Below are 27,826 nucleotides of genomic sequence, written 5' to 3'. Positions count from 1 at the left end.
AACTTTTTATTATTATTGTTGTTTTAATGAATCTGTCATTGTAGTTGCATATCTGTTGATTTGTGATGTTAGAAAACCTGTCAAATTGTGCAGTGAGGCATACTGACTGAGTGGAGAATAAAAGGTGATGTGCTCTGCTGATAATAAGGTTTCACACCATAGCTTCTGCCAGATGGCATTGGGTAAACAAATGATGCTTTTCAAATAAAATTGAAGTGTATCTTTTTAATCTTATTGGCCAAGTGATTGTAGTTTCACAGTTTCACGTCTTAACGTGTGTTCACAAAGGATCATCAGTCACCACAGGATTTCCCTCAGTGTATTCTGTGCGTAGATGAACCGTTCCACATGTGCTTTCCAAGTTGCAGGAGTCCAGAGAGGCAGAGCGCGCGCAGAAGCCGCAGTCCCCCGCGGTGGGGGGGTCGCGGTCCCCACGGCCGGGGCAGCGGCAGCACAGCTCCTGGGGAGGCAGAGCTGGCACCGCCGGCCCCGTGCTGGCCAACGGGGAGCCCGGCCGCGGGGAGCCCGTCCATGGGGAGCCCGTCCCTGGAGAGCCCGGCCGCGGGGAGCCCGTCTGCGGGGAGCCCGTCTCTGGAGAACCCGTCCATGGAGAGCCCATCCCTGGAGAGCCCGTCCATGGAGAGCCCGGCCGCGGGGAGCCCGGCCGCGGGGAGCCCGTCCATGGGGAGCCCGTCCCTGGAGAGCCCGGCCGCGGGGAGCCCGTCTGCGGGGAGCCCGTCTCTGGAGAACCCGTCCATGGAGAGCCCATCCCTGGAGAGCCCGTCCATGGAGAGCCCGGCCGTCGGGAGCTGCAGCGGGCCCCTGTCCTGCTGGCAGCAGGTGAGCACAACACCTCTCTGTTGCTTTCACTCACAGCCAACCTGTAGAAAATGCTCTTGGAGGCCGCTTTGAGAGCACTGATGGAGTGACTGGCTCCCTTGGCTCTCCTCAGTAGATTTCCAGAGTGTGCTGCCATCCTCGGCTATAACTGCTGCAGTAAGGTTCCTGTTCTCCCTAGAATTCCAGTTAATCCGTGTGTACTTTATCTATAGAGGATTGTAATGGAATTTGACTTGAACAGGTTGATAAAGGGGAAGGAAAGGAGGAGAATTGTCATGGTATGTGGGATGTGACAGAACTGCTCTCAGGTAGAGGGAAGTCCTGTGGTAAAAATGGTGCATGTTATCATCAACACATACTGCATCTTAATTGGGAATGTTTGTAACAGTTGATAAATAAAATTATAACAGTTGATAAATAAAAATGACAAAACAGCTGCATTAAAAATATCAGTGGCTTGATTCAAACAACATAAATAACATCAATGAGTATTTTTTAATTTCTCACAAATTAATTTCAATGAGAGCTGCTGAAGAAAACTGATAAATTTTTATGCTTCTGCCTTTGTCATGTTTTTCCTTTTAGTCTTCTTCCTAAACAAAAATACCAAATCAAAAATTCTCTCTGTGTTTTATTAGAGGAAACAATTGATGGAGGAAAGGAAATGGTTCAAGGCATCTTGGAAGATGTGGTAGATTCAGCTGTGAAAGGTATAAAGTCTTCTAAAGTAAAATAGTTGCATATGTATTGATTATAAAAGCATGGAAGTAATTTTTGTTACTAAGTATCTGGACAAGAATGCCTACTAAGGCAGCAAGAACAGTTTTCGATTGTATCACAATATTCTTTTGCTGATAGCTGAGAAACTTTCTAGTTTACCAGTGCTACTTCTCTGCCACTCGGTGGTAGAGCTTCACAAAGTCATGGGATAGAAAACTCTTGCATGATTTTAATCATCTTTCCATTTTCCCCTTTAGTGGCCGAAGAAAAGAAGGTAGCAGAACCTGTCAAGGCTCTGCCTGCATTAGAGACTGCAGATACTCTTCTTTCTGGCTCTAGCAATGAAAATGTACAAACAAATGGGATTCCAGATGATGGGCAGTCTGTTTCCTCCACTGATAATCTGGTAAGTAACTGCACTGGATGCCAATATACATCTACAAAATAAGACATGTTTTTATTGTGACAGCTAATAGAGTGGGATTTGGCGGAAGAAAGGGACAGAAACTCTAATGTGTGTGTCCTGCTCAGATTCAAAAAGGAAGCAGCAGCTGCAGTTTAAACATATATTGAAAATACCTGTCTTAAAATTGATTATATTAGTAGTATTTTAATACAGAGTGGAGACAGAGACAAAGGGTCAGTCAACGTGTGTGAAAAGATCCAGATCCCTTGTAATCCTGTTTAGGTTTAGCTTAAACTGTAGCCGATTCTCAGAGGAGCTGTGGAATCTCCTAATTGCTCTGTTTCTTTGTCTCACTGAGGGTCTGTGTTGTGTTTCTTACTCTCAAGGAAACAGATGTTTCTGGACATCAAGCTGCTGCCAGATTTTCCCATGTTCTACAAAAGGATGCCTTCCTTGTGTTCAGGTCATTGTGCAAGCTCTCCATGAAGCCGCTGGGGGAAGGACCACCAGATCCCAAGTAATGTGGCTGGATTTGTTATTCTGTCCTCTCCTGGTAGCTTTTGGAGACAGTTAAGTTGCTGCTGTATAGTTAAGCAGGTATTTAAAATGCACTTGTCAGGCCCTTGGTTTAGTTAGCTTGATGAATCAGGAATTGAAAGTAGCTTCAAATTATTAAAAATTCAATGCTTGAGATTTTTCAGTTCTGTATAATAAGCTCATTAATTTTACCAGTTGGAGTGGCCTTGACTATAGTATTTGTGAAGCTTGTGATGGGAGAGTGGGGAAGTGCTTAAGAAGCACTGAGCTGCATTTATTAGGCTAGTCTAAGATGTTAATATTACTGAAAAAATTTCAGATTTGGAAGGTAGAAGTTCAAAATTCACTTGGCTGATTTCCACCCCTCTTGCCCCCTGCATTTAAATTATTCAAAATAGCAGTCACTTCTTCCTGATGTAGAAGAAATGCTACAGTGCTAATGTTGAATACAAGTATATATTAAGAAAGTATAGAAATACATTTAATGTTGAATTTTTTCTAGATCCCATGAATTGCGTTCCAAGGTTGTGTCTCTCCAGCTGCTTCTCTCAGTGCTGCAGAATGCTGGTCTGGTTTTCAGGACACATGAGATGTTCATCAATGCAATCAAGCAATATCTTTGTGTAGCATTATCTAAAAATGGAGTCTCTTCTGTTCCTGATGTGTTTGAGCTCTCTCTTGCCATCTTCCTCACACTGCTTTCAAATTTTAAGACCCATTTAAAAATGCAGATTGAGGTGAGAGACTTTTAATCTATAAATTGCATATGCTCTAGTTCTCAAAATATTGTTCTCAAGGTAAAAAGACGGCTGGAACGTCCATTTTAATGTCTTAGTTTGGTTTGCTTACTAAACTAACATATTACTACTGTGTCCAAATTCTAATATGCATGAAATATTACTCTTGAAGAGAAATTGCTGAACAGAAATGAATCTGCACATTTGATGTGGTTCTAATAAGTTTCAGATCATCAAGTCCTTAATCTTATTTATTTTGCAGGTGTTCTTCAAAGAGATCTTCCTGAATATTCTAGAGACTTCTTCAAGTTCCTTTGAACACAAATGGATGGTGATTCAGACTTTAACTAGAATTTGTGCAGGTATTTCCACTGTGTAAAAGAATCACTTCTTCTGGCAGCAGATGAAAATTATTTTGGAAAGAAATGCCACATATAATGTTTAAGTATGAAAATTTGAATTTGATCCTGGAGTGCTTGGGTTAAATGTCTGGATTCATCTGCAATGCCTGCTCCAGCTGGCTGATTCCTTTTAAAAATTATATTGCACAGAATCCTAATACTTGCATTTCCTTTTATTTTCCAGATGCCCAGTGTGTGGTGGATATTTATGTTAACTATGATTGTGATTTAAACGCTGCTAATATATTTGAACGTCTTGTAAATGATTTATCCAAAATTGCACAGGGACGAAGTGGGAGTGAGTTGGGAATGACACCTTTACAGGTAAGGAAAGCATCTTTGAAGATACAGTACTATTGTTTCATAAACAGTGCTATCTTTGCATCATTGCACATACTTCCAGAGGTTCATGTTGTCTGTAACCTACTGATGTTACTTACTTTTTATTAGTTTAATAATTTCCAATTGGACGCTGAAGCAGTGCCATTAATTACTTGGTGATTTTGCTGCCTGTTTGCACTGAGACCAGGCTGGTTCTGGTCTCTTTAGTTTGACTGCCAAGGGAGAGAGATCTAAATGAGCCTTCCTCTGCCTCAGTTAAATTGCTTCCTTTCTGGAGCTCATAAACCAGTGGTACTGTCTGTGGGGTTTGCTTTGCACAGACTTTATACCATATCTCAACTATGAGCATTTTATTTTTAAGATTATACTTTTCCAGTCCTTAGGGGGAGACTGTTGTACAGACTGTTCAGCATGGTTTGTTGGTTTGATTTTTCTTTTTTTATTTTATTCTTCTTCTTCATGTTTTAGGAACTAAGCCTGAGGAAAAAAGGACTTGAATGTTTGGTTTCTATTTTAAAATGTATGGTAGAATGGAGCAAAGACCTTTATGTGAACCCCAATCATCAGACTAGCTTGGGTAAGTTTGTTTCTCTGTGGAGAGACTGATTTATTTGATCAGTTCATTCTTGTGTTTGTTCACTGTTTAGAAGCTATTCAGAAGTGTGGGTGCTAGGTTTGTATCTTAACAATTTGTTTACACAAGTGAGGTATTTTGCAAGCAGCTGTTGGTGCTGTTGCAGTAACTGATTCTCCAAGTGTCTGTTTTGAATAACCAGATCCTGTGGATGAGCTTTAGCCAGCCCCTTGTCTACTATAAAGGCTGACGTAGAGCAATGCATGTGACCAGTCTTGGAGCTACTAAGTTGAAGTACTGGAATTTCTCCATAGTTACTGCTGTTTTTCTGCCTTTAGTTGGATTATTTTAGAATTGCATCAATAGAGCATCTTCATGTAATGTAGTGCAGACTGCCAAAAAATATATGTGGTAAAATAAGAATATTAACTCACAGATTTCTGCTTAAAAGTTCTGTAACTAAAAGCTCTTGACTGAAGAAGAATAAGTTAAATCTCACCTTGTTTGTGAATAGGTTCATATAAACCATCTGAACAGGAAATGGCTGAAGGTAAATGCCTGGACACCGGAGGGAGACGGAGTAGTGTCAGTTCCTTGGACTCCACTGTATCGTCAGGAGTTGGAAGTGTTGGTACCCAGACTGCTGTCCCAGATGATCCAGAGCAATTTGAAGTCATCAAGCAGCAAAAGGAAATAATTGAACATGGGATAGAACTGTAAGCCCAGTATGACAGGAAAACTAATGTTCACTTTAAATAAAATGTATTGTTTCTTATGGTCTCACAGTCACACCTGTAGGGACACTTAGGAATTGATATTAATGCTGAAGACTGTTGCCTGCTGTTGTGAAAAACCAGTGCTGGAGGCTGTTATAGTTAAAGGGAATTTCATATAATCCTGTGTGGAGTGGAAAGGGTTTTCACAGCTTTCCTTTTTGCTGACTCAACTCTGCAAGAGTGTGTAGTTCTGTAGAGAAGTTGATTTGAGGGACACAGTTGTCTTGCAGCTCTTACATGATTTGTTTTCCTTTATTGAAATAGAGTTTGAAGAATTAAATCATTGTGCAGCTATGCTTTACTTCTTTTTAATTAATTTGAAGGTCTACATGTCTGTAAATGCTAGAAAAAGGTCTTGAACAGCAGCATTTTTAACATTTCATGGAGAGTGTCAGATTTTTCATGTTCAAAAGGGTGAGTTTTGGAGTTTTTCAGGTGATGACTTCTCAGGTTATCAGCAACTCAATCTACCTTATGAAGTGGAGCCTATGGTGTGATACAGGTAGTAGGTTTGTTGCACATTCTTTAACTTTTTTCCTAACTAGAAAGAAAAGACATGGAGCTACAGCACAGAATCTTTGATTTATGAGGACTCTGTAAAACTCAAATTTTATAGGCTGTTATATTTTTAATTGTATGTCAATTTTCCCATGTTTTTGTCTGAATAGGTTTAATAAAAAGCCAAAGAGAGGAATACAGTATCTACAGGAGCAGGGAATGCTTGGCACTACAACAGAGGACCTGGCACAATTCTTGCACCAAGAGGAACGCCTCTGCTCTGTAAGATTACATGCAGCACAATTTATTACCCTTGCCCCTGTACCTTTGGCCCTGCCCTGGTATCTGTGTGCCCCTGCTCTGGAGTTCATATCTTAGAGAAATGAACGTGCAAGGCTCCTCATGGACACACCTAATGCCACAGTTACCTGCTGCTTACTTGCTGTCCCAGGCTTCTCAGTAAAGTACTGTGTTATGGTAAAGTGCTGGAGGGTTCCCCATCGATGGAATGTGCATTTTGTCTGTCCCTGGAGGGACACAGAGCAGTGTGAGTTGCTGGCAGTCTCTTGCCAGCAAGGGAGGATCATGTGCTGCAATGGCAAAGCATTCTCTGCTGTGTGTGCAGCTGGGCGCAGTTGAGCTTTCCTTGGCTCTGCAGTGATGCAGATGTTGCCTTTGGCAGTGAGGGAGGCAGGAATATGCAGACTGAGGGGCCATATCTGGGACCCCCGTCCCTCCCTCGGCCACTGCCCACGCGGCGGCGTGTCAGCTTTACAGAGCTGTGCAACTCTTGGCACAGAAGCCTTCTTGCAGAGCTGGCACTTGGATTGCACAAGTTGTAATAACTGTCTCTTGTGTTTTTTAGACTCAAGTAGGGGAATTTCTTGGTGAAAGCAGCAAGTTTAACAAGGAAGTGATGTATGCCTATGTAGACCAGCTTGATTTCTGTGGAAAGGACTTTGTCTCTGCTCTGCGTATATTTCTGGAAGGTTTTCGTCTGCCAGGTGAAGCCCAGAAGATTGATAGATTAATGGAGAAGTTTGCTGCTAGATATATTGAATGCAACCAACGGTAATTCAAGCCCTTTGTATCAGATCAGTGCCCAAAGAACGTTCCCTGCTGTACTGTTGTGTGGCCCTTAGGGGCAGGGGATTGGTTAAGCTCATACCAGGCCAGGAACTGCTGCAGGCTTGTGAAGAGGAGATCTTGCTGCTGATATTGGCTAGGAAGGATACTGATGCTGTCATTTCTTTAAATCCCAAGTACTTGCTAAAAGGAATTACTGGAAAAGGGAAGCCCTAAGTATGTTAAAATCCAACAGCTAATACAGAGACAATTTTAGATGAATGTAGATCACTCAAGTATAAAAAATTGTATTAAGAAGTAGAAATGGATAGAATTTAAAAAATTCATGACATAAACAACTAATAGCATGTTACAGTGCTTTTGCTTGCCCATTAGATGTGGAACAAAATGTGTGTATGTTATATGATACCAAATAGGCAAAGTTGCTATTGTTCCTAGTGCAATCAACACTGAAGTTTAGTCAGGCTTAATTAGTTCCCTTTCCTTAGTCCAGTTGGTGTATCAGTGGGTTGGTTTTGTATCAATGTTTATGAAACTCTGTGAGGAAAAAATAAGCTGTTATTTAACTTTTTTAAGATTATGCATTATTATTCTTTGGGTAATTGGTAGAGAGTATGCTTGAAAATCTCAGTCTAGTTTTCAATATTGCAAAAATGATGCACTTCCCCACCCTTTATATTTGTGTTTTAAACTGCTCAGGGTTTGATGCGTTTCTGATGGTTAGCTTCAGTCTTTGTTGGCTCCTTGGTTGAATCCATAGCACTTCTGGGTATTTGTCTTGCATATGGAGCTAGAGCTAATGGACTGAGGAATTGGGAGTCTATAAACCTGTTTTGTTTTTTCCTCCCTCAGGCAAACACTATTTGCTAGTGCAGACACTGCCTATGTTTTGGCATACTCCATTATAATGCTGACTACAGACTTGCACAGTCCGCAGGTAGAAATTTTTAAAAAATCCAAACTTACAGAAGTCCAAATGTCCCTGGAACTTGTGTTCAAAATCTGATCTCCAACTTATTCCTTCTTACAGGTAAAAAATAAAATGACAAAGGAGCAGTACATTAAAATGAATCGAGGAATCAATGACAGTAAAGACCTGCCAGAAGAGTATTTATCAACAATCTATGAAGAAATAGAAGGAAAGAAAATTGCAATGAAAGAGACAAAAGAATATGCAATTACAACCAAGTGTAGTAAACCAAGTAAGAAGGAACTAGAAACTGGAAAGATCACAGTGCTCTTGAACTGTGGCGGGAACTAGGGGATGGCACAGTGGTGTGCAGAGTCCTTGTGAAAATGCCTTGGGGCAATACTAAAGTACATTTGGAATGGTTGATAGAGGTATATGGAACGAAACTGGCTCAGTTACAATTTAACACTGGCTTCTGTGGTGGGAAGAGCTGTGTAGGTGCCTCTGGCACCACTGCAGAGCAGCACTAGAAACCAGATCTCTTGGGGTTTTAAACTTGAGTGTGAGGAATAACTCAAGGGGGAACTTACTTTGCAATTAACTTGTTTTTATGTGCTAGACAATGAGTGAGGGCTTGATTTGGGCTGGTTTTTTGTCTTTCTCCATAGTTCAGTGGCTGGGAGGTGTCACAGTCCTTGTGATAGTGTTTGAAAACCAGCGAGATTAGAGAGTTTGTCATAATCTGTAGTCACCTCTCCTTATACAGACCAAATGAGGGCTTCTTTGGGTAGCATGCAGTACATACCAGTATCCCCAGCTGTACCCTACTTTTACTCAGAATAGGTGGTACTGATTTAATTCAAATTAGTGAATTCTGAATCTTCAGCATAGTGGTTTTCCCAGTGTTTTTATGCTCTTTGCAGGTTTTCTCAATCAAAATAGGAACAAAATTAATTTGCTTGAAAATCGAAGTTTCACCCGTAGTATAAGGATAAAGAAGCACTAAGTTATTAGTTTATTTATCATGGTGGTGAGGGCTTGTTTTGTCTGGGGGATGTGAGCCTAAGAAGACACAGGATTTTCCATCTGCTTTTACAGGCAGAATGACTTAATAGAGTATGCACCTCTGACTTGGAGCAATTAAGTAATAGCATGTGTTATATAGTAAAGGACTGAATTAGTTATTTTGTATAAAATAAAGTCTTAAGTTTGAGTGTGGTTTTTAGTGCTGGACTTCCTTGCTTGCAGCCTGGCGCAGCCTCCCGACTTCTAAGATTTTGCAAGATTTCTATCTTTGGATTTTATTTGCAATACCTTTGTTTAACATTTTGTGATGCTCAGTGTGAAGAGAAGGAATATGCTCTTGTAAGAAAAGCAAGCAATGTGTGTGTGTGTGTTTCCCTTAGGTGTAGCTAATGAGAAGCAGCGGAGGTTGTTGTACAACTTGGAGATGGAACAGATGGCAAAGACAGCCAAAGCCCTCATGGAGGCAGTGAGCCATGCAAAGGCACCTTTCACCAGTGCCACTCACCTGGATCATGTCAGACCCATGTTCAAAGTGAGTGTCACGTTCTCACCCTCTTTGTTGTGAAGAGTTTAAAGCATGGGAAAAAATGTGGAAAATTACTCTGAAGAGTTTGGTAATGAAACACGTGGACTCTTTGGATGTATTTGGCTTCAGTAACCCAGTGTTTTGGGCTAAAGCTGTAACAGACCTCTGAATTTAGTTTCTTCCTCTGTTTAGCTTGTCTGGACTCCACTGCTGGCCGCTTACAGTGTTGGCTTGCAGAACTGTGATGACCCAGAGGTTGCGTCCCTGTGTTTGGAGGGAATACGCTGTGCCATTAGGATAGCCTGTATCTTTGGAATGCAGGTTGGTGCCACACTCAGCCTGGGACTCGTGGAGTGCCGGGTGGGCTCTGGGGGGCAGGTGAAGAATTGCAAACAGCTCATATGTAGAAGGTGAAGATGTCTCATAGAAGATGAGATGTCTCATCTGCTTTCTTGAAATGGTGAAAGGTCTTGATGTAATCAAGCATTTCTTCAACTCTGCTTTTCTTGCTGAATCTTTTATTAAGAGCGTTTGCTAACTGGCATCCTACTCTGGTTTAGCTGGAAAGTGCTCTAACAGTGCCAGCTATCCATAGAAGGAACATCTGTAGGCAAGTTGCTTTCTCTGGTTCTTTGGGGACTTGATTTTCATGCTTGTTTCTCTGTCTTGTAGCTTGAACGAGACGCTTATGTGCAGGCCCTTGCTCGTTTTTCCTTGTTGACTGCCAGTTCCAGCATTACAGAAATGAAACAGAAGAACATCGATACCATTAAGACACTCATTACAGTTGCTCACACAGATGGCAACTATCTTGGTAACTCTTGGCATGAGGTAAATCTTTACTAGTTTAAATAGTGAATGTGGTGTCATATTTTTTCTTCTACCATCAGCTCCCAGAACTCACTCAAAAATGCAAAGGAAGTGCATTATATTGTTAAGTTTTTGTTGTTGTTTTTTTTTTTCTAATATGTAGATAAAAATAATGCATTGCATTTTTTAAGACATTGTGGAAACCGTGTGACAATAGTGTAATTTTTGTGGCTGCATTTGATATAGGATTTAAATGATATAAAAAAAATCTCATTTGGCTTCAGAAAATTCCTGTATAAACTATTGTATTCTTACTCACGGAAACAAAAATATTCTAGCTTACAGGTCCAGACTTGTCTGTGCAATGTTTGTCAACATTTTCACCATAAGCAGATGAAAAATTAGGGCTAAAATACTTTGGGGGATGATTGGTAAAGATGAGCTATCAGGATTATATGCATTTTCTTAAAGCCTGTTTTCCAGGAGCAATTTTATCAGCTGTAAATCTGTGCTGTTGCTAAAAGGAACATTTCTGCTGCATTATGTTCTCTGGCTCTAGTCTTGGGCCACATGATATGAGCCAAAATGTGCTAGAGCTGACAGATGCCTCAGACCTGGCTCACAGCACACTCTCCTGAGCGCTTGTGCCAGCCAAGGGATGTGGCTCTGGGGGAGGAAGAAGGAGGCAAGCACAGCATTGGCATTTCAACTGTCTAGGTTGGAGCATTGATACTCAAGTGGTGATAGCTGCAATGTTTCAGCCTTTTCATCTCTAGGACAATGAAGTCTCTAGAAGATCAGCTCCAACTGATAATCTTTATAATCTTGAAAGTTGATGGTGTAAAAATAATGGAAAGGTATCCTTTAGTAGTTACAGATCCAGGTTAGATTTTGGAGCACTGTTTATTTTATTCTTGTATTGGAATGTTTAATGTGGCTTATAATACTGAATGCAATCAACTTAATTTTCAGTTTTTAGCTCCATCAAAGCTGTTACAACGGCCAAAGTTGTTTGAATGGCTGGAGAACCTGGGAAGGTCATAAATGTTAAATACAAATATATGTTAAGAGTAAAAGGACGGTGGTGTGCAGAAACACAATGTTAAATTTCTTTTGGTTTTAGATCTTGAAATGTATTAGCCAGCTGGAACTGGCACAGCTCATAGGAACTGGTGTGAAAACTCGGTATTTGTCTGGTTCTGGGCGTGAGAGGGAAGGCAGCATTAAGGGCTATGCCTCTGCAGGAGAAGAGTTTATGAGCCTGGGATTAGGTAAGATTATTAATCTTGAACTTCACAAAGATGCACATACAAGTGGAGTAAGGATGTTAAAGAATCCTCAGTGTTGTAACATACTCAAATATATTTACTTGCCTCCAGGGGAAGCTGTGTATTCCCATATGTGTTTATAATTACCAGATCTGTTGTAACTTTGGAATTGGGTTAAGCTATTTAATAACTACTCCACATTTATTTGTTGGAATGTGTTGTTGTCAAAACTGTTTTGCCGACGAAGTAATGGTTTTGTTAGAAGTATTAATTAATATGAAAAAGAGTCATTTATTTTTAGGAATTAATAGATGTTTCAATAACTGGCAATTGGTTTTCCAAAGGAATTTCTTATCTTTACGTGTTGAGCTTGCTATTCCAGTTCCTATTGTTTCTGCAGTGTGTACAAGAAACAAATCTTAGATTTTTGGCTTAAATTAGAGGGACAAGGCAGGTTGCCTTAATCTTTGTGAAACCACTAAGGAAACAATTTAATTTTAAAAAACTTTGGAGTGGATGCTATAATGATGATTACAATGAATACAGAACTGTGTTCAGCATTAACTATTTGTAGCTGACTTAGAGTTCATATTTTAAAATAGTATTTTATCTGTTCCAATTTTACTAACAATATCATATCATATCATCTTAACCTAATAAATATGATTTTAGCTGTGTAATAATCTGGCACAGATCTGGCAAAGGCACTATCTGCTCTATATAAATTACATGGTAGCTAGAAGCAGTAGTCTTCTCTTTGTCTACTTGTTTGATGTGGGAGTTAATATAAAGTTATTATTTCCTGATGGCAAATGCTGTTTTTTCATGGATTTATGGCAGGGAACCTCGTTGGGAGTGGGGCTGACAAACGGCACATGGCGAGCATCCAGGAGTCTGTGGGGGAGACCAGCTCACAGAGTGTGGTGGTAGCAGTAGACAGGTACTGAGAATGTAACCTCTGCATCTTACCTAAATCATCATCTTTGTCATCTGCCCTTCTGAAATGTTGTTTAAAGGCATGCTTCTTTCCTTAACTATGTGTTGGAATGGGAGTTCTTAGTAACTTCTGATTGCAATGGTCTGCAAGTCTGCACAATCATATATTCAGACTTGCAGTGTTTATTCTAAACATGAACATGTCTGTCACCACATCAAACTCCAGGACATTTGGGAATGTTCTCTGCTTTATCAGTGTTCTATAACAGGACCACTATCAGCAGTCTGAACTCCTCTCAAGATCGCACAGCTGAAGGGGAAGAAGGGACAGCCATAGTCTTCTCCTGTCTGTTTTGACAGCCACAGCTGACCATATTCTCAGAGAGTATAAAGATCAAAGGTGGCTGATAACCAGTAAAGTCTTGTAGCAAAGCTGTCTGTCTGTTTATTGTCCCCATGAAATTTAACATGCTGTCACCCAAATGAGTGTTCCAGTATAACCTGGCCTGGGTAAACTTGTGAGCCTGTGCCTGTTGCTGCAGTGGGGCAGGAGCATGGTAGGCTGACTTGGTGCAGGAAAGAGGATGCTTAGACTAAGGAAAGATGCATGTACTGCTGCCAAGGAGCAAGAATACAAGAGATGCAGAGTTCATGGTGTGGAGGACTGTGAAGTACCTCCAGATGTGCTGGCCTTTAGCTGCAGCACTGAGCTGTAACCGATTACTGTGGATGCGCAGCTGAAACTCCAACTCCTGTGTTTGTTGTAGGATATTCACGGGCTCCACGAGGCTGGACGGGAATGCCATAGGTACGTATGGTGGGTTCTGGGGCCCCTGGCACAGGAGCAGCCTGGCTCACAGCAGGCTTCTCCCGTGCAGTTGACTTTGTGCGGTGGCTGTGTGCTGTGTCCATGGACGAGCTGGCGTCCCCGCACCACCCGCGCATGTTCAGCCTGCAGAAGATCGTGGAGATCTCCTATTACAACATGAACCGCATCCGGCTGCAGTGGTCGAGGATTTGGCATGTGATTGGAGATCACTTCAATAAGGTACGTTTTAAAATCAAGTTGCACAATATGCATAAATAGTGGGACTTCTTTAATCAGCTTTTCTCTTCTGTGTTGTTAGTGGCTTGAACTCTGATACTGAAAAAAATTCCATTCAAGGCACCTAAAAGAAGCACCTACTTAAAAATCTAAAGTGTACAAATAGAAATGTTTATAGGAATGATCTTTAATTATATAATCTTCATTATATGATTTGGTATTTTTGTAATTTTTCTGTGTCTTTTTCTTCGGATAAAATGCCAAGTTAGTTTTCCTCTAAGATGTACACAGGTGATCTTTGAACAACAGTTGTTTTTCTTAGGAAATTGAATCATGTTAGGAAGAGATTTTTAACCAAAGATTCCATTTATTTTATTTTATTGTATTGTACTGTATTTAGTGGGCTGAGATGTACAGTGTTTAGTGGGCTGAGATGCAACTTGAGTGAGGAATTTGTTACTCATAGAAATGACAGATTAACTGATAAGTGTTTGAAAATATGCTTTTCTTCTAGGTTGGGTGTAACCCTAACGAAGATGTTGCCATCTTTGCTGTAGACTCATTAAGGCAGCTGTCAATGAAATTTCTTGAGAAGGGAGAGTTAGCCAACTTCCGCTTCCAGAAAGACTTCCTAAGGCCTTTTGAGCATATTATGAAGAAAAACAGGTGTGAGGCACTGCAATTTCTGCTTTAGCTTTCGTCCTACTGAAGGATGTCACTTGGTATGGGTCGAGTGGGGGAGTTACTTTGTGCCAGTGTAAAGTAATCTTTCTTTCCTTTCTCTCTCTTTTTTTTTTAAGATCTCCGACTATTCGCGACATGGTGATCCGCTGTATTGCTCAGATGGTGAACTCTCAAGCTGGTAACATTCGTTCAGGCTGGAAAAATATCTTTGCTGTCTTTCATCAAGCAGCGTCAGACCACGATGGGAATATCGTAGAGCTGGCCTTTCAGACTACAGCACACATAGTTAGTAAGTAATGCTCGACAGATGCATGCAGCCAAATTGGCCTGCCTGCTGTGAGCCTGCCTTCAAAAGGCTCCTCGGAATAAGGCTTTTGTATTTCCAGACAAATAAACACACAGCCTTGCAGCCAGACTGTTTAAACTCTGCAGCTGGGTCATACCCTTTAAGTCTCCTGAATGCTATGGACAGGACAAACTAGAAACAGATACTCTGCTGTAGAACTTGGGAATGTGGTTGGTGAGGTGGGGTAGGGAAGAATGCAAGAGAGGGCAAAGAGCCATATTTAATATAGAAGATCTGGTCCTTTTGTGTTTGTCTGTTCTGTAGCAGTATGCCATGGATGACATGTCCAGATTGATGCAGTTTATCTATGGATTTTAATATCACTAAATTTTAAAAAGTGTATTTGTTTGTTCTTCACAGCAAATATTTTTCAGCAGCATTTTCCAGCTGCAATTGACTCATTTCAGGATGCAGTAAAATGCCTCTCTGAGTTTGCCTGTAATGTTGCCTTCCCGGACACCAGCATGGAAGCCATCAGGCTTATTCGCTATTGTGCGAAATATGTCTCAGAAAGACCACAGGTGTGTTTGAATTTTTACCCCTGCTGCATTTTCGTACTGTCTTCTACTGTTAAATGGAGGTTGATCTACTAAGAAAGAGCTTTCTTACTCAAACTTTAATTGCAAGTGTTTGTATTCAAAGCTTATTTGGATTTAGGAGAAATTTTGGTATTATGTAAGCAGTAAACTAGGGCTAGTTAAGTAATGTTAAGTCTTGTAAGTCCAAATGGGAAATAACTGAATTAAATAGTTTTTGTTTGGGATTTTTTTTTTTGTTTTTTTTTTTTTTTTTGTGTTAAGATGATTTGGAAAACAGTGCTTCCTGTTCTGTCACCCTAGTTATGTCTAGTTCAGTTGGTTACAAACGTGTATTCTTCTCCATCAGTCTGTGGTGTGAATACTGAATTTAATAATCACTGGCTGAGGAGAACCTGCAGTCACATTGCAGTTGCATGTCCCCAGTGCATGCTGCATTCAGCATGCCAGAGACTTGTAGAACTGGTTTCTGCCAATTTTAGATTTCCTTGTTACATGTATTGATGTAACAGTTGTCTGTCACTATTAAAGTTGCTTTCTAAGAAGTCCAAACCTCAGCAGCTTGTAAGGCCTTTACCTGGACTGAAGTAAAACCAGATTGAAGTATTTATTTCCATATATTATTTTCTAGTATTTTTGCAAATAATTACATCTTAGAGCTGTACTTGTATTTTGCAGAATTGGAGTGTTACAGTAGGAACTAAGCTAACTTTCCAAGTTTGTCTGTACCACTGGTAGTATCTAAATTTGTCACAAATAAAGATTTTTAAGATAATTTTTTCTTTAAATCTTTTTTCCTACTAATCTTCAAGGTATTAAGAGAATACACAAGTGATGACATGAATGTGGCTCCTGGAGACAGAGTATGGGTCAGAGGATGGTTTCCTATTTTGTTTGAACTTTCTTGTATCATCAATCGTTGCAAGTTAGATGTTCGTACAAGGTAATAAAGTTTTTCTTTTTTTCCTTTTTGCTTTTAATTCATTTAGTGAAGGTGTCACAGGAACACATTTTAACGTCTCTTCCTATACTTGTTTGGATTTGTTTATAGAGGCTTAACAGTGATGTTTGAAATCATGAAGAGTTACGGGCACACCTTTGAAAAGCACTGGTGGCAAGACCTGTTTAGGATTGTGTTTCGGATTTTTGATAATATGAAACTCCCTGAGCAACAAACGGAGGTAAAACCAAAAAAAACCCCAAAAAGCAAGCATTCCCTAGAGCTGTCTTTTCAAGAACTTGCACGTCTGAGTCAGCGGTTTCTGTTGACATCAGATATTGCCACCCCATACTGCCCCAGACTTAACACATTCTGTATTCCTTCAAATTCTGTGGCATGAATGAAAGTTGCCACAGTGTCCAGTAACCTGTGTGTGTGTGTCCATCTGATTATTTTCAAGGAGAATGTTCTCCCTCTGTTGTGAACATGTGGTCTTCTGACCAGTGTTCATGTAGCCAACTAAGTGCTTCTGACAAGGCATCTGCACTCGTGAGGCTTTAGTTCTGAGTTCTCCTCTCCTCAGAGCTGTGTCTCTTGTTGACCAGCCATGTATAAGCCAAGTGTTGTCATCATGGAAGAATCCCCATAAAACCAAAGACTTTTCATTTTCTGTCCCAGAAATCAGAGTGGATGACCACGACGTGCAACCATGCCCTTTATGCCATCTGTGATGTGTTCACACAGTTCTATGAAGCTTTGCACGAGATCCTTCTTCCTGACATACTTGCACAGTTACACTGGTGTGTGAAACAAGGTACCTTATTTACCTGTGTCTTTTGATTAAATGTAGTTTTAAATGTTCATTACTTAAGAAGGGGAAGGTTAACTGAATTTTGGAAGAAAAGAAGTTCCCATTAGGGCAATATGTGTTGCAGTAGGTTGATGCAGTATCTTGAATATCTAAGCATCAATCTTTTTATTGAGTTATGCAACTTTTTTGTTACTGTGTTCATAAGGGGCTCATAAGGGGTTACTGTGACACAGCAAAAGCTTTTGGAGAATGGTGTCAATCTTCTGAGCCTTCTGCCAACAACCTTTAGTGGTCTGACTGCAGCAATACATTACCTCCTTTATTTACACACATACAAACATGCATGCATTCTGATTTTTTTTTTCTTATTTTCTGGCACCTGCTTTCCCCCCTTCTCCCAACCAACGAGTACTTCTAAATACAGCTTTGCAAAGAACATGTTTTCTGTCTGGCTCCAAGTCTTACACCTGAAATCCTGCATGTTACTACCATGGAATATTGGGGGACAATCTTGCAATAACTCATGAGTTTCCGATTGCTGCTTTTCCTTCTTTTTTCTCACTCTGTGCTTCCCTTCTGCTTCTGCCCTGTCTCTTGTCTTCCCTGGTTGGATTTCCATCTTATGGAGGCTGTTTTGAAACTTTTTTTATTCAGTAGGTTCTTCAGCTTCATATCATTGTAATGTATTGTATAAGTAGGCTTTGAGCCAAGAGATTGTGCATTTCACAGTATTGGTAAAAATTTTTAACGGAGCAGTAACAGGGAATACTTAATTTTTCCTTAATATTGTAGAAGTTGATAAATATGGAACATTTCTTTTACAGATAATGAGCAGTTGGCACGATCAGGTACAAACTGCCTAGAAAACCTGGTAATACTCAATGGACAGAAATTCAGCCCTGAAGTCTGGGGCCAGACATGCAATTGTATGCTGGAAATCTTCAAAACAACTATTCCTCATGTGTAAGTTCATAAGTTTAATTCTTATATTGATACCCAATTCTAAAGCAACAATATTTACCTTTTTTTGGTTTTTTTCTTTTTTGTTTGATTTTTTATTTTATGTTTTTTGTTGTTGTTTTGTTTTGTTTTTTTTAACTCTGTGAAGCTTGCTGACATGGAAGCCTGTAGGAATGGAGGAAGATTCATCTGAAAAACACTTGGTAAGAGTTAACTCACGGTGGCAGGGGTTGGAGGGTTTTGTGTTAGGCTAGCTTTTGAAGTGTTCATTGTAGTCAATACACTTGACAAGGAATTGATACTAGATTGTATTTGATGTTACTGTAAAACATAATGCAAAGAATGGATGCAGGAAGCCTTTGAATCTAGGATTAGAGAAGTCCTCTGAAAAGTGTTAGCTGGTTGGGAGTTAGTGTTTCAGATTGCTGGAATTGCTCTGCACTCTCTTCTAGGATTTGGACCTAGATCACCAGTCTTTAAGCAGCATGGATAAAAATGCTTCTGAAAGAGGACAAAGCCAATATTCAAATCCAACAGATGAGAGCTGGAAAGGTGGTCCTTACACAAGTAAGGAGAACATACCAGCTTTTTCAATGCACCTTTATAGCCAGTCTTAATTCACTTTTGTAGCTCTCTACAGAAAGTTTTGGGGCAGTTAAACTTGGGATAAGTCTTTGCAATTTATGTTTATGCCTTGCAGTGAGATTTTCTCTTTAGAAGATAATTCACAGCATCGCTAAATATCAAATTATTAAGGGGAATGTTATATTTTGCTACCTTGCTGTAAGTGAATCATCATGAATTGCTTCTGAAACTTGTGTTGCTCCATTTAATTAGACCAAAAACTGTTTGCTGGCCTCTTGATCAAGTGTGTGGTACAGCTGGAGTTGATACAGACCATTGACAACATAGTATTCTATCCAGCAACGAGCAAGAAGGAAGATGCTGAGCACATGGCTGCAGCTCAGGTACATCAGACTTACTTGTAACCTTGTAGTGACAGTAAAGTACAAACTATGGAACCCTCTGATGTTTTCACAAAATAGTCTTCTTCTGACTTTTAGCATTACCCTGAATGTGTGTAAACTACTGTTGTGATTTTTTTGTCTGCCTCCAGTGTTGCCTGGTGGTCTGCCTGTTGTAGTATTATATTACCTTAATTTTTATTATCAGTGCAATAGATTATAGTTGTTTTATCATGAATACATACTATCAAAAATGGTTTTTGTTTGTTTGTTTGGGGGAAAGCATTCTTTTCTGCTCACTAGACTGAGAGTCTTCATTTAGCCACAGCTGGGGCTCTGCTCATCTCTGGATGTTTGCACAGGAAGTGTTGCAGAAGTTGAACTTCAGCAAGGTCAATGGTCAAGATTTCATTCTTTGCTGGCCTCAGAGATGTCCCTGAAAGTTCTGGTTCTGGGTGGTAGTGCACAGTAGCTCTGGCCTAGCTGTTTATAAAGCCCTAAGCTGGAAGTTCTGGGTAGTGCATTCAGGTAGTGTTTTGGGGATGCTGTAGTTAAATTCCTAATGAAATTAGCTAAAAATATTGACCAATTTAATTAAATTTGACATGAGCCAAAGAAGGGGAATTCCTACACTAGGCAACATTTAAACTCACACTGGTTTTGTTGTTCATTTTGATGTTTTCAGAATTCAACAGAGCTACCCAGTCAGCTTCTAGAGAAGAGGAAATGTTCTGTACTGTATTGCTGTGACTGCAGTGTTTCAGCGAGGGAGTTCTTCCCTCGCTCTTGAGTCTTATTTTCTTATCAGTAGCTAGGATCAATCATAACTTCTCTCTTCTTGAGTACCCCACTAAGAAGAGTACAATCTGATGTTTGACAGGACCACCCTGCTGTGTTGTACTGCACTAATACTGCATTGCACCTACAAATGGAATTAGAGTTACTGGAGTTTATGGCATGTGCTCTCTCTCTCTCTCTCTCTGTCCCTCTCCCCCTGCTCTTTAGCGAGACACACTGGATGCAGTCATCCACATTGACACAGAAGACCAAGGAATGTATAAATATATGTCTTCACATCACCTTTTTAAGTTGCTGGATTGTCTGCAAGAGTCTCACTCATTTTCAAAAGCCTTTAATTCAAATTATGAGCAGCGAACTGTGTTATGGAGAGCAGGTGAGGCTTTTATTTTTATTTGATAAAAATGCTGAACTACACTTCTAGCTTGAAGTATCATGACACAACAATGTGCCATTGCAATCACCTTTAGAGTGTATTGGACAGTCACATGCCTTTATTGCTTGTCTCCTTCCTGATGACTTGAATAATTCTGTTTGCTAAATTATCTGCTTATTTTGATTAAAGTAGAGCTGCACAGCTGGTACTGCTGTAGTTAAGTATCTTTATAAATAAATCAGAGCTCAAGCAAAATCAAGGAGGAGGAACTACTGTCTGGACAGGAAATCATTACTGGTCACTAGTGCAGATATTGTTGATAAAATTGATTTTTGGCTGGTAACGCCAGTTTTTGATGTTCCCTCTTGTCCTGTGTGGGACTGATTTCTAGGGTTCAAAGGTAAATCAAAACCCAATCTCTTAAAACAAGAGACCAGCAGCCTGGCATGCTGCCTGAGGATCCTGTTCCGGATGTACATGGATGAGAGCCGGCGCGAGGCCTGGGACGCGGTCCAGCGGCGGCTGCTCAGGTAGGACAGCCCTGCTGGGGACAGCTCTGCTGGGGGACAGCTCTGCTGGGGGACAGCTCTGCTGGGGGACAGCTCTGCTGGGGGACAGCTCTGCTGGGGGACAGCTCTGCTGGGGGACAGCTCTGCTGGGGGACAGCTCTGCTGGGGGACAGCCCTGCCTGGGGACAGCTCTGCCTGGGGACAGCCCTGCCTGGGGACAGCTCTGCTGGGGGACAGCCCTGCTGGGGACAGCTCTGCCTGGGGACAGCTCTGCTGGGGGACAGCCCTGCTGGGGGACAGCCCCACTGGGAGGTGTGGCCACTCTGCACTCCAAGTTCACTTAGCAGTAAGGAAGCAATCTGCCTAGAGTAGATGGAGTGCCTTCTTGCCTGACGTAGGTTTTCTTTATGGAAGTGGCAGTGTCTGAATGGTTTTCCCAGCTGGGTACATAGTGACAGAGGTATAATAGCATACATTAATTGAAAAAGAGTGCAGTATGAGCGGCTGTGTACCTGGAATTTAAACAAATATAGAAACTCGTTCTAAAATAATACAAAAAGATACTTGGGTGAGTTGGTACATAAAAGTTGAAAGTACTGGTGTCTTATCAAATGTGAAGATCTCCCAATTTACTCTTGGTACTAATACAATGGATTCTGATCTACCAGCACGTATGGACATGTTAATCTGCTTAGTCCTTCTTTAAGTGAAAGAGTGTCCTAAAAATAACTGTAGTGAGTAGTACAGTTTGTACCTTGTGTTGACAATCAGCAGCAGGGACCAAAAATTTATTAATACAATAATAATTCTTCCTTAGTGTATGATGCTGAGCTGTGCAGATCTTTATTAAACCAGTCCAAAATTGGAGGGAGAGCTCTCTCGTGGTGCTGTTGTCTGAGCTGTCCCAATGTCAGGGGCAGGAAATAATGTTTGCAGGTTGAAACTGACAGCGCTTCAATTACAAAATTTTTATGAGGCGGATTAATTTTCCTTTTCCTTCTCTGTCACCAAGTATTTCCATTCAGTTACATGAAAAGTATTTCAGTTCAGTTATCTGAAATAATTCCTGTACCAGAAAAAGCAAATTTGTGTAGTTAAAGTTGTTGCATGTGATTGAAAACTTTCCGTGCAAACATCTTGCTTGAAAACAAAGTACACTGAATGACAAACAGAGCACGTAATAAAAAGTTTATAAGGGTTTTCTTTATGGTTTGTGTGAACTGTGCCATCTCTGCAGTGTGTGCAGTGAAGCCCTGGCGTATTTTATTACTGTCAACTCGGAAAGCCACAGAGAAGCCTGGACCAATCTCCTGCTGTTGCTTTTAACAAAAACACTAAAAATCAGTGATGATAAGGTAAGAAGGGGCTGGAAGTCATGTCTGCATTTGGTGTGTTCTTCATTCCTGCTTCAGCCTGAGTTCAGTCTTTATTCCATCCAGATTGGAGGTGGGCAGCTCCTCATAGTGAGCTCTCCTTGCAATACAGCAGTGGCAGCTCCACTGTCTGCAGGCATTCTACATTGTGGAGATGGGGCTGCATCCATGCAATTCCCAGGTGTGTGGGAATGCAGATAGAATTACTGAACAGCTTTCATATAAAAGCACAATGAGTGTGCAGTAAGGGAGAGGCTTATGCTGTATTACAGCCACACAGGAATGGTAAGGGTGAATTTCACCCCTGTAAAATTGGAATTCCAGTTTCCTTGACAGCCGTGGCAAGAATAATTTTCAGGATCTTGGCCCTTTTGAGGAAAACCAAATATTCACGTTGCTACAAAGACTCTGGTACTACCTCTGGGCTGAGAAGTTACCAAACCCTGACTCCGTTTAGGGGGTGGCACCGAAGCATGCCCTGCGTGCGCTGCTGCCGCAGACACCACGGAGCTCGCTGCCCGTGGGCCGGCGGGGGGCTTGGGTGGGACCCGGCGTTTTAACAAGCTGCTGTAGCCATGAATGTGTCAACACTTTTTGTTTTGCTCTAGCAGTCGAGAATGACGTTCTGTTTCTGTATCTTGGCTAGTTCAGGGCACACGCTTCCACCTACTACCCGTACCTGTGTGAGATCATGCAGTTCGACCTGATCCCCGAGCTGCGGGCGGTGCTGCGCAAGTTCTTCCTGCGCATCGGGGTGGTGTTCAACATCTGCATCACGGGCGAGCAGGCGCGCACAGCTGGCACCAGCCTGCCTCCTGGTAGCTCCCAGTGAGGCTGTTACAGCGGCCTGTACGTAAAGCTGTGTCCAGAGATGGGACCCTGGTGTAGCACCACAGGAGCAAGTTATTCTTACCACAGTGGCATTTGGGAACGAGGAAAATAATCCTGTTCTGTCCATCCTACAGAAGTGTCAGCGGTTTTATTTAAATTATTGCTTACAGAGTCAATACAGTAGGTGTGCAGTCTCTTTGTTTCAGTGCTAATCATTTGTATGATCCAGTACGTCTCTTCTAGTCTTTCATGCACTGTTCAGTCTTTCACCCCAGCTAGAGCTGGTAAATCAGCTGGATCTCTCCACAGAAGTCATGCCCCTTGGAACTAATGACTGTGTTTGTGTAGCCTTGTGATGTTGGCAAGTGTTCATAATAAACTTGACTGTGGTGGCCAGTGACCACCCGAGATCCCTCTGGGTTTTCCTTTGTGGCCAGGCCAGGCAGGGCACTGGGCTGTTGACATGGACAGCCTGGAGGATATTTGGAGAAGGTTTTTCTCCTGTTTAGCAAATGGCTTAATTTTTTTTTAATACCAGTCCTGCATCTTCTGAGACTTATTTTTAGTTTTATGGAAGATTTTACATCAGGAGCACCAATAGCATCTACTCCTTTAGCTTATAAGGCTTGAGTTAAAGGCATTTAAGAAAAATAAATTGCATTCCTTTTCCTTTCCTACATTGGCAGATCATAGAGCATCCACAGGAACATCAAAAACAAGGCTCAGAAGAAATAAACCCACTTTTTTGACCCTTGAATATAATTTAGGAGTAATGATGACTGCTTAGCAAAAAGTCCAGTCCTTAATGCAAGTTTGTCTCCTTTTACTGCAGATCTGCAAGTTCTGATTTGTCATTTTGTGCAAATGATTTTTGTTCTCAACTCTTAGTTCCTGGTGGCATCTAAAAACCCTGAATTTCCAAAAAAAACTGCTCTAGCAAAATTAAACAAGCTCATTCACGTGCTCTAAGTTAACAACACAATTCTGTGCTTTGAAGGCTTTCTGTGAAACAAAATGTGACATGACACCACAGCTTTGCTTTCCCAAGAGTTTTCTTTCTTTCCTGGAAATGCATCAGGTTTCTGTGACAATGTTTCTATAACAGGATGCTGTCTTTACCTTTGAAATAATTTTGAATTTCAAGTTTCAAGACTTTTCTAAACCGGGAAAGTATGGCAGGATGGGAGGAGAGGCTCCACTTCCTAAAATAATGCAAAGTAGTATTAACTGCTGTGCTATCCAGAGTAGCTAACTTAAAATATTAACAGTATTTAAAGAAAAAACAAACCAACAAACAGCAACAACAACCTACCTACTTGAATGGAACTAGGTGTATAACATTATTTTGTTTTTTGAGATGTTTCCTGGTAGGATGGCCTCAGGTGAGGCTGTCTTGGGATATGCTGCTCTGAGCTGCTGGGAATGTGCTGTCTGTAGAGGGTTTTTTGTTATTGTTTGGGTTTTTTTTGTTGTTGTTGTTTTTTATTTGTTTGGTTTGTTTTTTGTGATCTTTTTCCAAAGGGTTTTTATGGTCTCCTCAATACATGAGTTTGTCCTGTGTAAGCATTGTTTGAGAAAGGTTTTACAGTCAGTAGTAATGACAAAGCTTTCACAATTTATTTTCACTTTTTATTTTTAACCAAAGAAGAGTGGTAGTTGTGGCTCTTTGACTTTTAGATGCCCATTAGGTTAAATCTATACCCTGCTATTTAGTAGAAGGGAGTGAATGGCTATATATGACAATAGGAGAAGACTGAATAATAAGCAGTGCTGGTATTTAACTTGCTGCATTTGAAATGTCATTTTGTGTTGCATCTCGTGTAGCTGCTCGTTCCCTGGGAATGTCTCTGCATTGGGTACTGCAGAAAATGAAGTTATTTATTTTAATTCTATTTAAATCTAGAATAATATGCTATTCCTTTTCTTCTGGTCGTAGGTAGTCCTAAGGGAAATACTGAACCATTATTTTTCAGATTTGGAACGTGTCACTGCCTCATGGAATGTGTTCCCTCATGTCCCATCAGATACACCTGGCCCAGCTGCATGTGCCACGGGTTTGAAAGCCCTGCAGTCATGGCTTGAGAGAAGTCTCAATTTTGAGGTCTTACATGACTTCACAGTTGCTTCATGGGCTTTCTTTACTGTAAGGGGCAGCATCTGTAGTCTCTCTGCACATAGGATAAGGATATTTAATCCGTGCTTCCCTTCAGCCTTTGGTCTGAGACTGTTCTTCTCCTTAAGAAAAGCTTTTGTATTTACACCAGTTCCAAGCTGCTGAGGTTGGGTACGTGCTATCCAGCCTTGCCAGGGTCTGCAGAGCAGGAGGCAGGAGGGGGCCTGGGCTGCAGTGCCCTGTCAGAGCCCAGCCCTCGCCCGTTCCTGCAGGCCCCTGTCCCCAGCACAGCAATAATCGGGGTGTGCTCGGCTTACTCCTGAGGCAGGAAGGGCCGAACCCACCTCCGTGCCCGCGCAGCTCACCCCGAGTGTGCCAGCTTATTGCTCCGGCCCCCAGAGTGTGCCAGCTGGTTCCTCCATCCCCCAGAGTGTGCCAGCTGGTTCCTCCAGCCCTGCAGTGGTGCCAGCCGGTTCCTCCATGCCCTGCAGTGGTGCCAGCCGGTTCCTCCATGCCCTGCAGTGGTGCCAGCCGGTTCCTCCATGCCCTGCAGTGGTGCCAGCCGGTTCCTCCATGCCCTGCAGTGGTGCCAGCCGGTTCCTCCATGCCCTGCAGTGGTGCCAGCCGGTTCCTCCATGCCCTGCAGTGGTGCCAGCCGGTTCCTCCATGCCCTGCAGTGGTGCCAGCCGGTTCCTCCACGCCGTGCAGCTGGCTCGTGGAGAGCAGGACTGTGCAGTACAGGGAGGGAGAGAAAGTCAGCTCTTGCAAGGGCTGTGCAGCGGCGGGATCTGCAGCTCGCCTGCCTGTAACGGCAGAAATCCTGGAGACTCCATGTGCTTTGTTGTCAGGAGTCACTTCAGGCCTCCCGAGGGAAGGGAGGAGAGGATGCTAATGAGGAAAACCCTAAAGCCTCCCTTTTGTGGTGATTAAAAACTCCCTTCATGTTGCTTCTGTTGTGTCTTACTGTCCAGGAAAAGTTTGTTTTTACAGCAGCTTGTTATCCATGTCTGGTACCTCACATCCTAAACTGTAAACAGTACAATCTAAACCAATGTCCACTACTACAGCCGACAGCCCCCAGATTTTAGCTCAGTTTTACTATTCAGGAAAAAGATTAAAAATAGTAACTCTGTCAAAAGTGCATCTCCCTTTAATCTGTAACTTCAGTTTGTTCAGCACCTTTGTTTAAAATGTATGTTGTCACATATTTAAAATGCCTGAGTTTTATTATCTCTGTATTAAGTGCATTTACTATCAATAATTTAAAGACTATTCCTTGCCAATGGATGTATAGAGTTCTGAGAGAATACCAAAATTATATAATATGAAAAACTATGTAAAGTTTTCTACATGAAAATACCATGTATAATAGTTATAATATTCCATGCTTTAATCAAGTGATAAATCAATAAAGTTTTACGAAGTGTTCCTTTTTTGTTCAGGCGCTTTCTTAAGCGGCTCAGAGGCTCCGGCGCCACTCGGGCTTCTCTGCGGGCTTGGGGGGTTCCGGTTCGACTTTTATACCGCGCGCTCCGTCCTCGTCCCTGCTCCGCCGCGGGGCCAGGCCCGTCCCCCTGACAGTGCAGGGGCTCCGGCCGGGCCCCGCGGATCCGGCCCCGTCCCGGGGCTCGCGGCGGGGCGAGGCCGCGGCGCTACGAGAGGTGCCGCGGGGCCCTGTGGGAAGGGCCCGGCCATTGGCCGCCGCCCATTGAGCGCGGCGCGGATTGGCTGCCGGCGGCACGCCCGGGGCCGACGCGGGCGCTGATTGGCCGGACGGCAGAGAGATGTCACCGCCCCGCGCGATGCGGTCACGGAGCCGCCGCCGCGCCCTCGCCCGGCGGTTTGAATGTGAAGCGCAGCCGGAGCGCTCGGAGCCGCCGCCGCCGCTGCCGGGGGGGAGCCGCCAGGTAAGGCCGGGATGCGCTGCCCCGCACGGCGATGGGGCTGGGGCGGCCCCGTGCATCGGCGGCACCGCGGCCGCCCGCGCGCCAACCCCGCGCTGCGCTCGGCGCTGGGCCCGCGGCGCGGCCATGGGCGCAGCGCACCATGCTGGGCCCTTCCGCCCCCCTCCCGCGGCCCGCGATTGGTCCGAGGCCGCTGGGCCTGCGCAGCCCGCGCCTCTGATTGGCTGAGGCAGCTGCCAGTCCAGGCTGCAGCGGGGGAAGGGGGCCAAGTTAGTGTGAGGGCTCTGGGGCCGCTCGGGATCTCTCCCGGCGCCGGCCCTGCCGCCCCCTCACGGCCCCGCCCGGCCCGGCCCGGCCCGGCCCCGGCGCCGCTCTGCAGGGCCGCCGCAGGAGGCTGCACGAGCGGAGCAGGCGCGGTCCGGCGCCGGGACGGACGGAGCCGCCCCGACCCTTCCGCGGGTGCACGGCCCGGCGGGCCGCGGGAGGGCGCGGGGCCGGTCCCGGGCTGCTCCGGCGCGGCCTTGCCCCGCGGTTCGCGGGAGCGGCGGGGACGCGGGCCCGGGCCCGCCCCCGCGCTGCTGCCCCAGGCCCGCGCTTTGGGGAGGCGGGAAATGCCCCCGGGGATCCTCAGCGCGGCCGGGATGGTTTTCCCCACCCGCCCTGGGTCCTGAAGGTTCTCCGGCGCTGGGAGGTGCTCGCTCCGTGCTGCGTGAGGGGATGCAGCTGTGGAAGCTCTTCCCGGTCCCAGCCCCAGGGGCACGGCCGCGCTCTGCTAGGTTTGGGTTTCCTCTCAGTAAGTGGTCTGCGTTAATTTGACTAAAGTCGGTGATGTATTAAGCACGCTTTGTGGGTTTTTTGGGGCCTTTTCTGCAGACATGCTACAACCCAACACAAAGCATCATAGCACTCCAGCTAAAGTACCACCAGTGTTTTTCATACTGGAAAACAAACATGAAGAGCTAGAGGAAGAGAAGGAAATAAGCATATGTAGTAACAGGTCAAAATATGTTGGTGGATGTGAATTGGTGAACAAGACTATGGACAAGTAAAGCCAAAAGCACAGGGAAACATGGGAGAGGACTGTTCAGATAGATTTTTACTTCTTGCAAAATATGTTAGGATCTGATTTGCTTATTAACATTCATTTATTTTAAGAGGATACTGCTGCTGTCTTTTAAAATTATATAGATGCCATAACTGACATAAAAATTGTGTCATTAGAACTCACTGCCTTTGCAAGCA

At 43.0% G+C, this 27,826-nt stretch overlaps 1 protein-coding gene across 1 annotated transcript in view; it reads left to right on the top strand.

Annotated features, from left to right (window-relative positions):
* Positions 1–26,109, top strand: part of ARFGEF2 (ADP ribosylation factor guanine nucleotide exchange factor 2) — a 35,490-nt gene extending 9,381 nt beyond the window's left edge. The window contains exons 6-40 of the mRNA XM_041478427.1: positions 363–572; positions 810–840; positions 1,479–1,550; positions 1,818–1,966; positions 2,353–2,483; positions 3,006–3,240; positions 3,503–3,602; positions 3,826–3,965; positions 4,452–4,560; positions 5,072–5,273; positions 6,002–6,113; positions 6,697–6,902; positions 7,770–7,854; positions 7,948–8,119; positions 9,234–9,385; positions 9,572–9,700; positions 10,052–10,210; positions 11,313–11,460; positions 12,298–12,397; positions 13,161–13,201; positions 13,272–13,441; positions 13,953–14,104; positions 14,239–14,411; positions 14,829–14,989; positions 15,817–15,947; positions 16,056–16,185; positions 16,623–16,758; positions 17,580–17,718; positions 17,864–17,918; positions 18,168–18,282; positions 18,553–18,683; positions 19,686–19,854; positions 20,246–20,384; positions 21,601–21,718; positions 22,383–26,109. Coding sequence (XP_041334361.1) covers positions 363–572; positions 810–840; positions 1,479–1,550; positions 1,818–1,966; positions 2,353–2,483; positions 3,006–3,240; positions 3,503–3,602; positions 3,826–3,965; positions 4,452–4,560; positions 5,072–5,273; positions 6,002–6,113; positions 6,697–6,902; positions 7,770–7,854; positions 7,948–8,119; positions 9,234–9,385; positions 9,572–9,700; positions 10,052–10,210; positions 11,313–11,460; positions 12,298–12,397; positions 13,161–13,201; positions 13,272–13,441; positions 13,953–14,104; positions 14,239–14,411; positions 14,829–14,989; positions 15,817–15,947; positions 16,056–16,185; positions 16,623–16,758; positions 17,580–17,718; positions 17,864–17,918; positions 18,168–18,282; positions 18,553–18,683; positions 19,686–19,854; positions 20,246–20,384; positions 21,601–21,718; positions 22,383–22,568 — 4,788 coding nt within the window. The 3' untranslated portion in view covers positions 22,569–26,109. The remainder of the gene's footprint in view (positions 1–362; positions 573–809; positions 841–1,478; positions 1,551–1,817; positions 1,967–2,352; positions 2,484–3,005; positions 3,241–3,502; positions 3,603–3,825; positions 3,966–4,451; positions 4,561–5,071; positions 5,274–6,001; positions 6,114–6,696; positions 6,903–7,769; positions 7,855–7,947; positions 8,120–9,233; positions 9,386–9,571; positions 9,701–10,051; positions 10,211–11,312; positions 11,461–12,297; positions 12,398–13,160; positions 13,202–13,271; positions 13,442–13,952; positions 14,105–14,238; positions 14,412–14,828; positions 14,990–15,816; positions 15,948–16,055; positions 16,186–16,622; positions 16,759–17,579; positions 17,719–17,863; positions 17,919–18,167; positions 18,283–18,552; positions 18,684–19,685; positions 19,855–20,245; positions 20,385–21,600; positions 21,719–22,382) is intronic.
* The last annotated feature ends 1,717 nt before the right edge of the window (positions 26,110–27,826 follow it).

This window comes from Pyrgilauda ruficollis, unplaced genomic scaffold (assembly GCF_017590135.1).
Source record: "Pyrgilauda ruficollis isolate IOZ18807 unplaced genomic scaffold, ASM1759013v1 scaffold45, whole genome shotgun sequence".
Classification (NCBI taxonomy): Eukaryota; Metazoa; Chordata; class Aves; order Passeriformes; family Passeridae; genus Pyrgilauda; species Pyrgilauda ruficollis.
The sequence above is the reverse complement of the archived record's forward strand: the minus strand, read 5'-3'. Positions and strand labels throughout refer to the sequence as shown.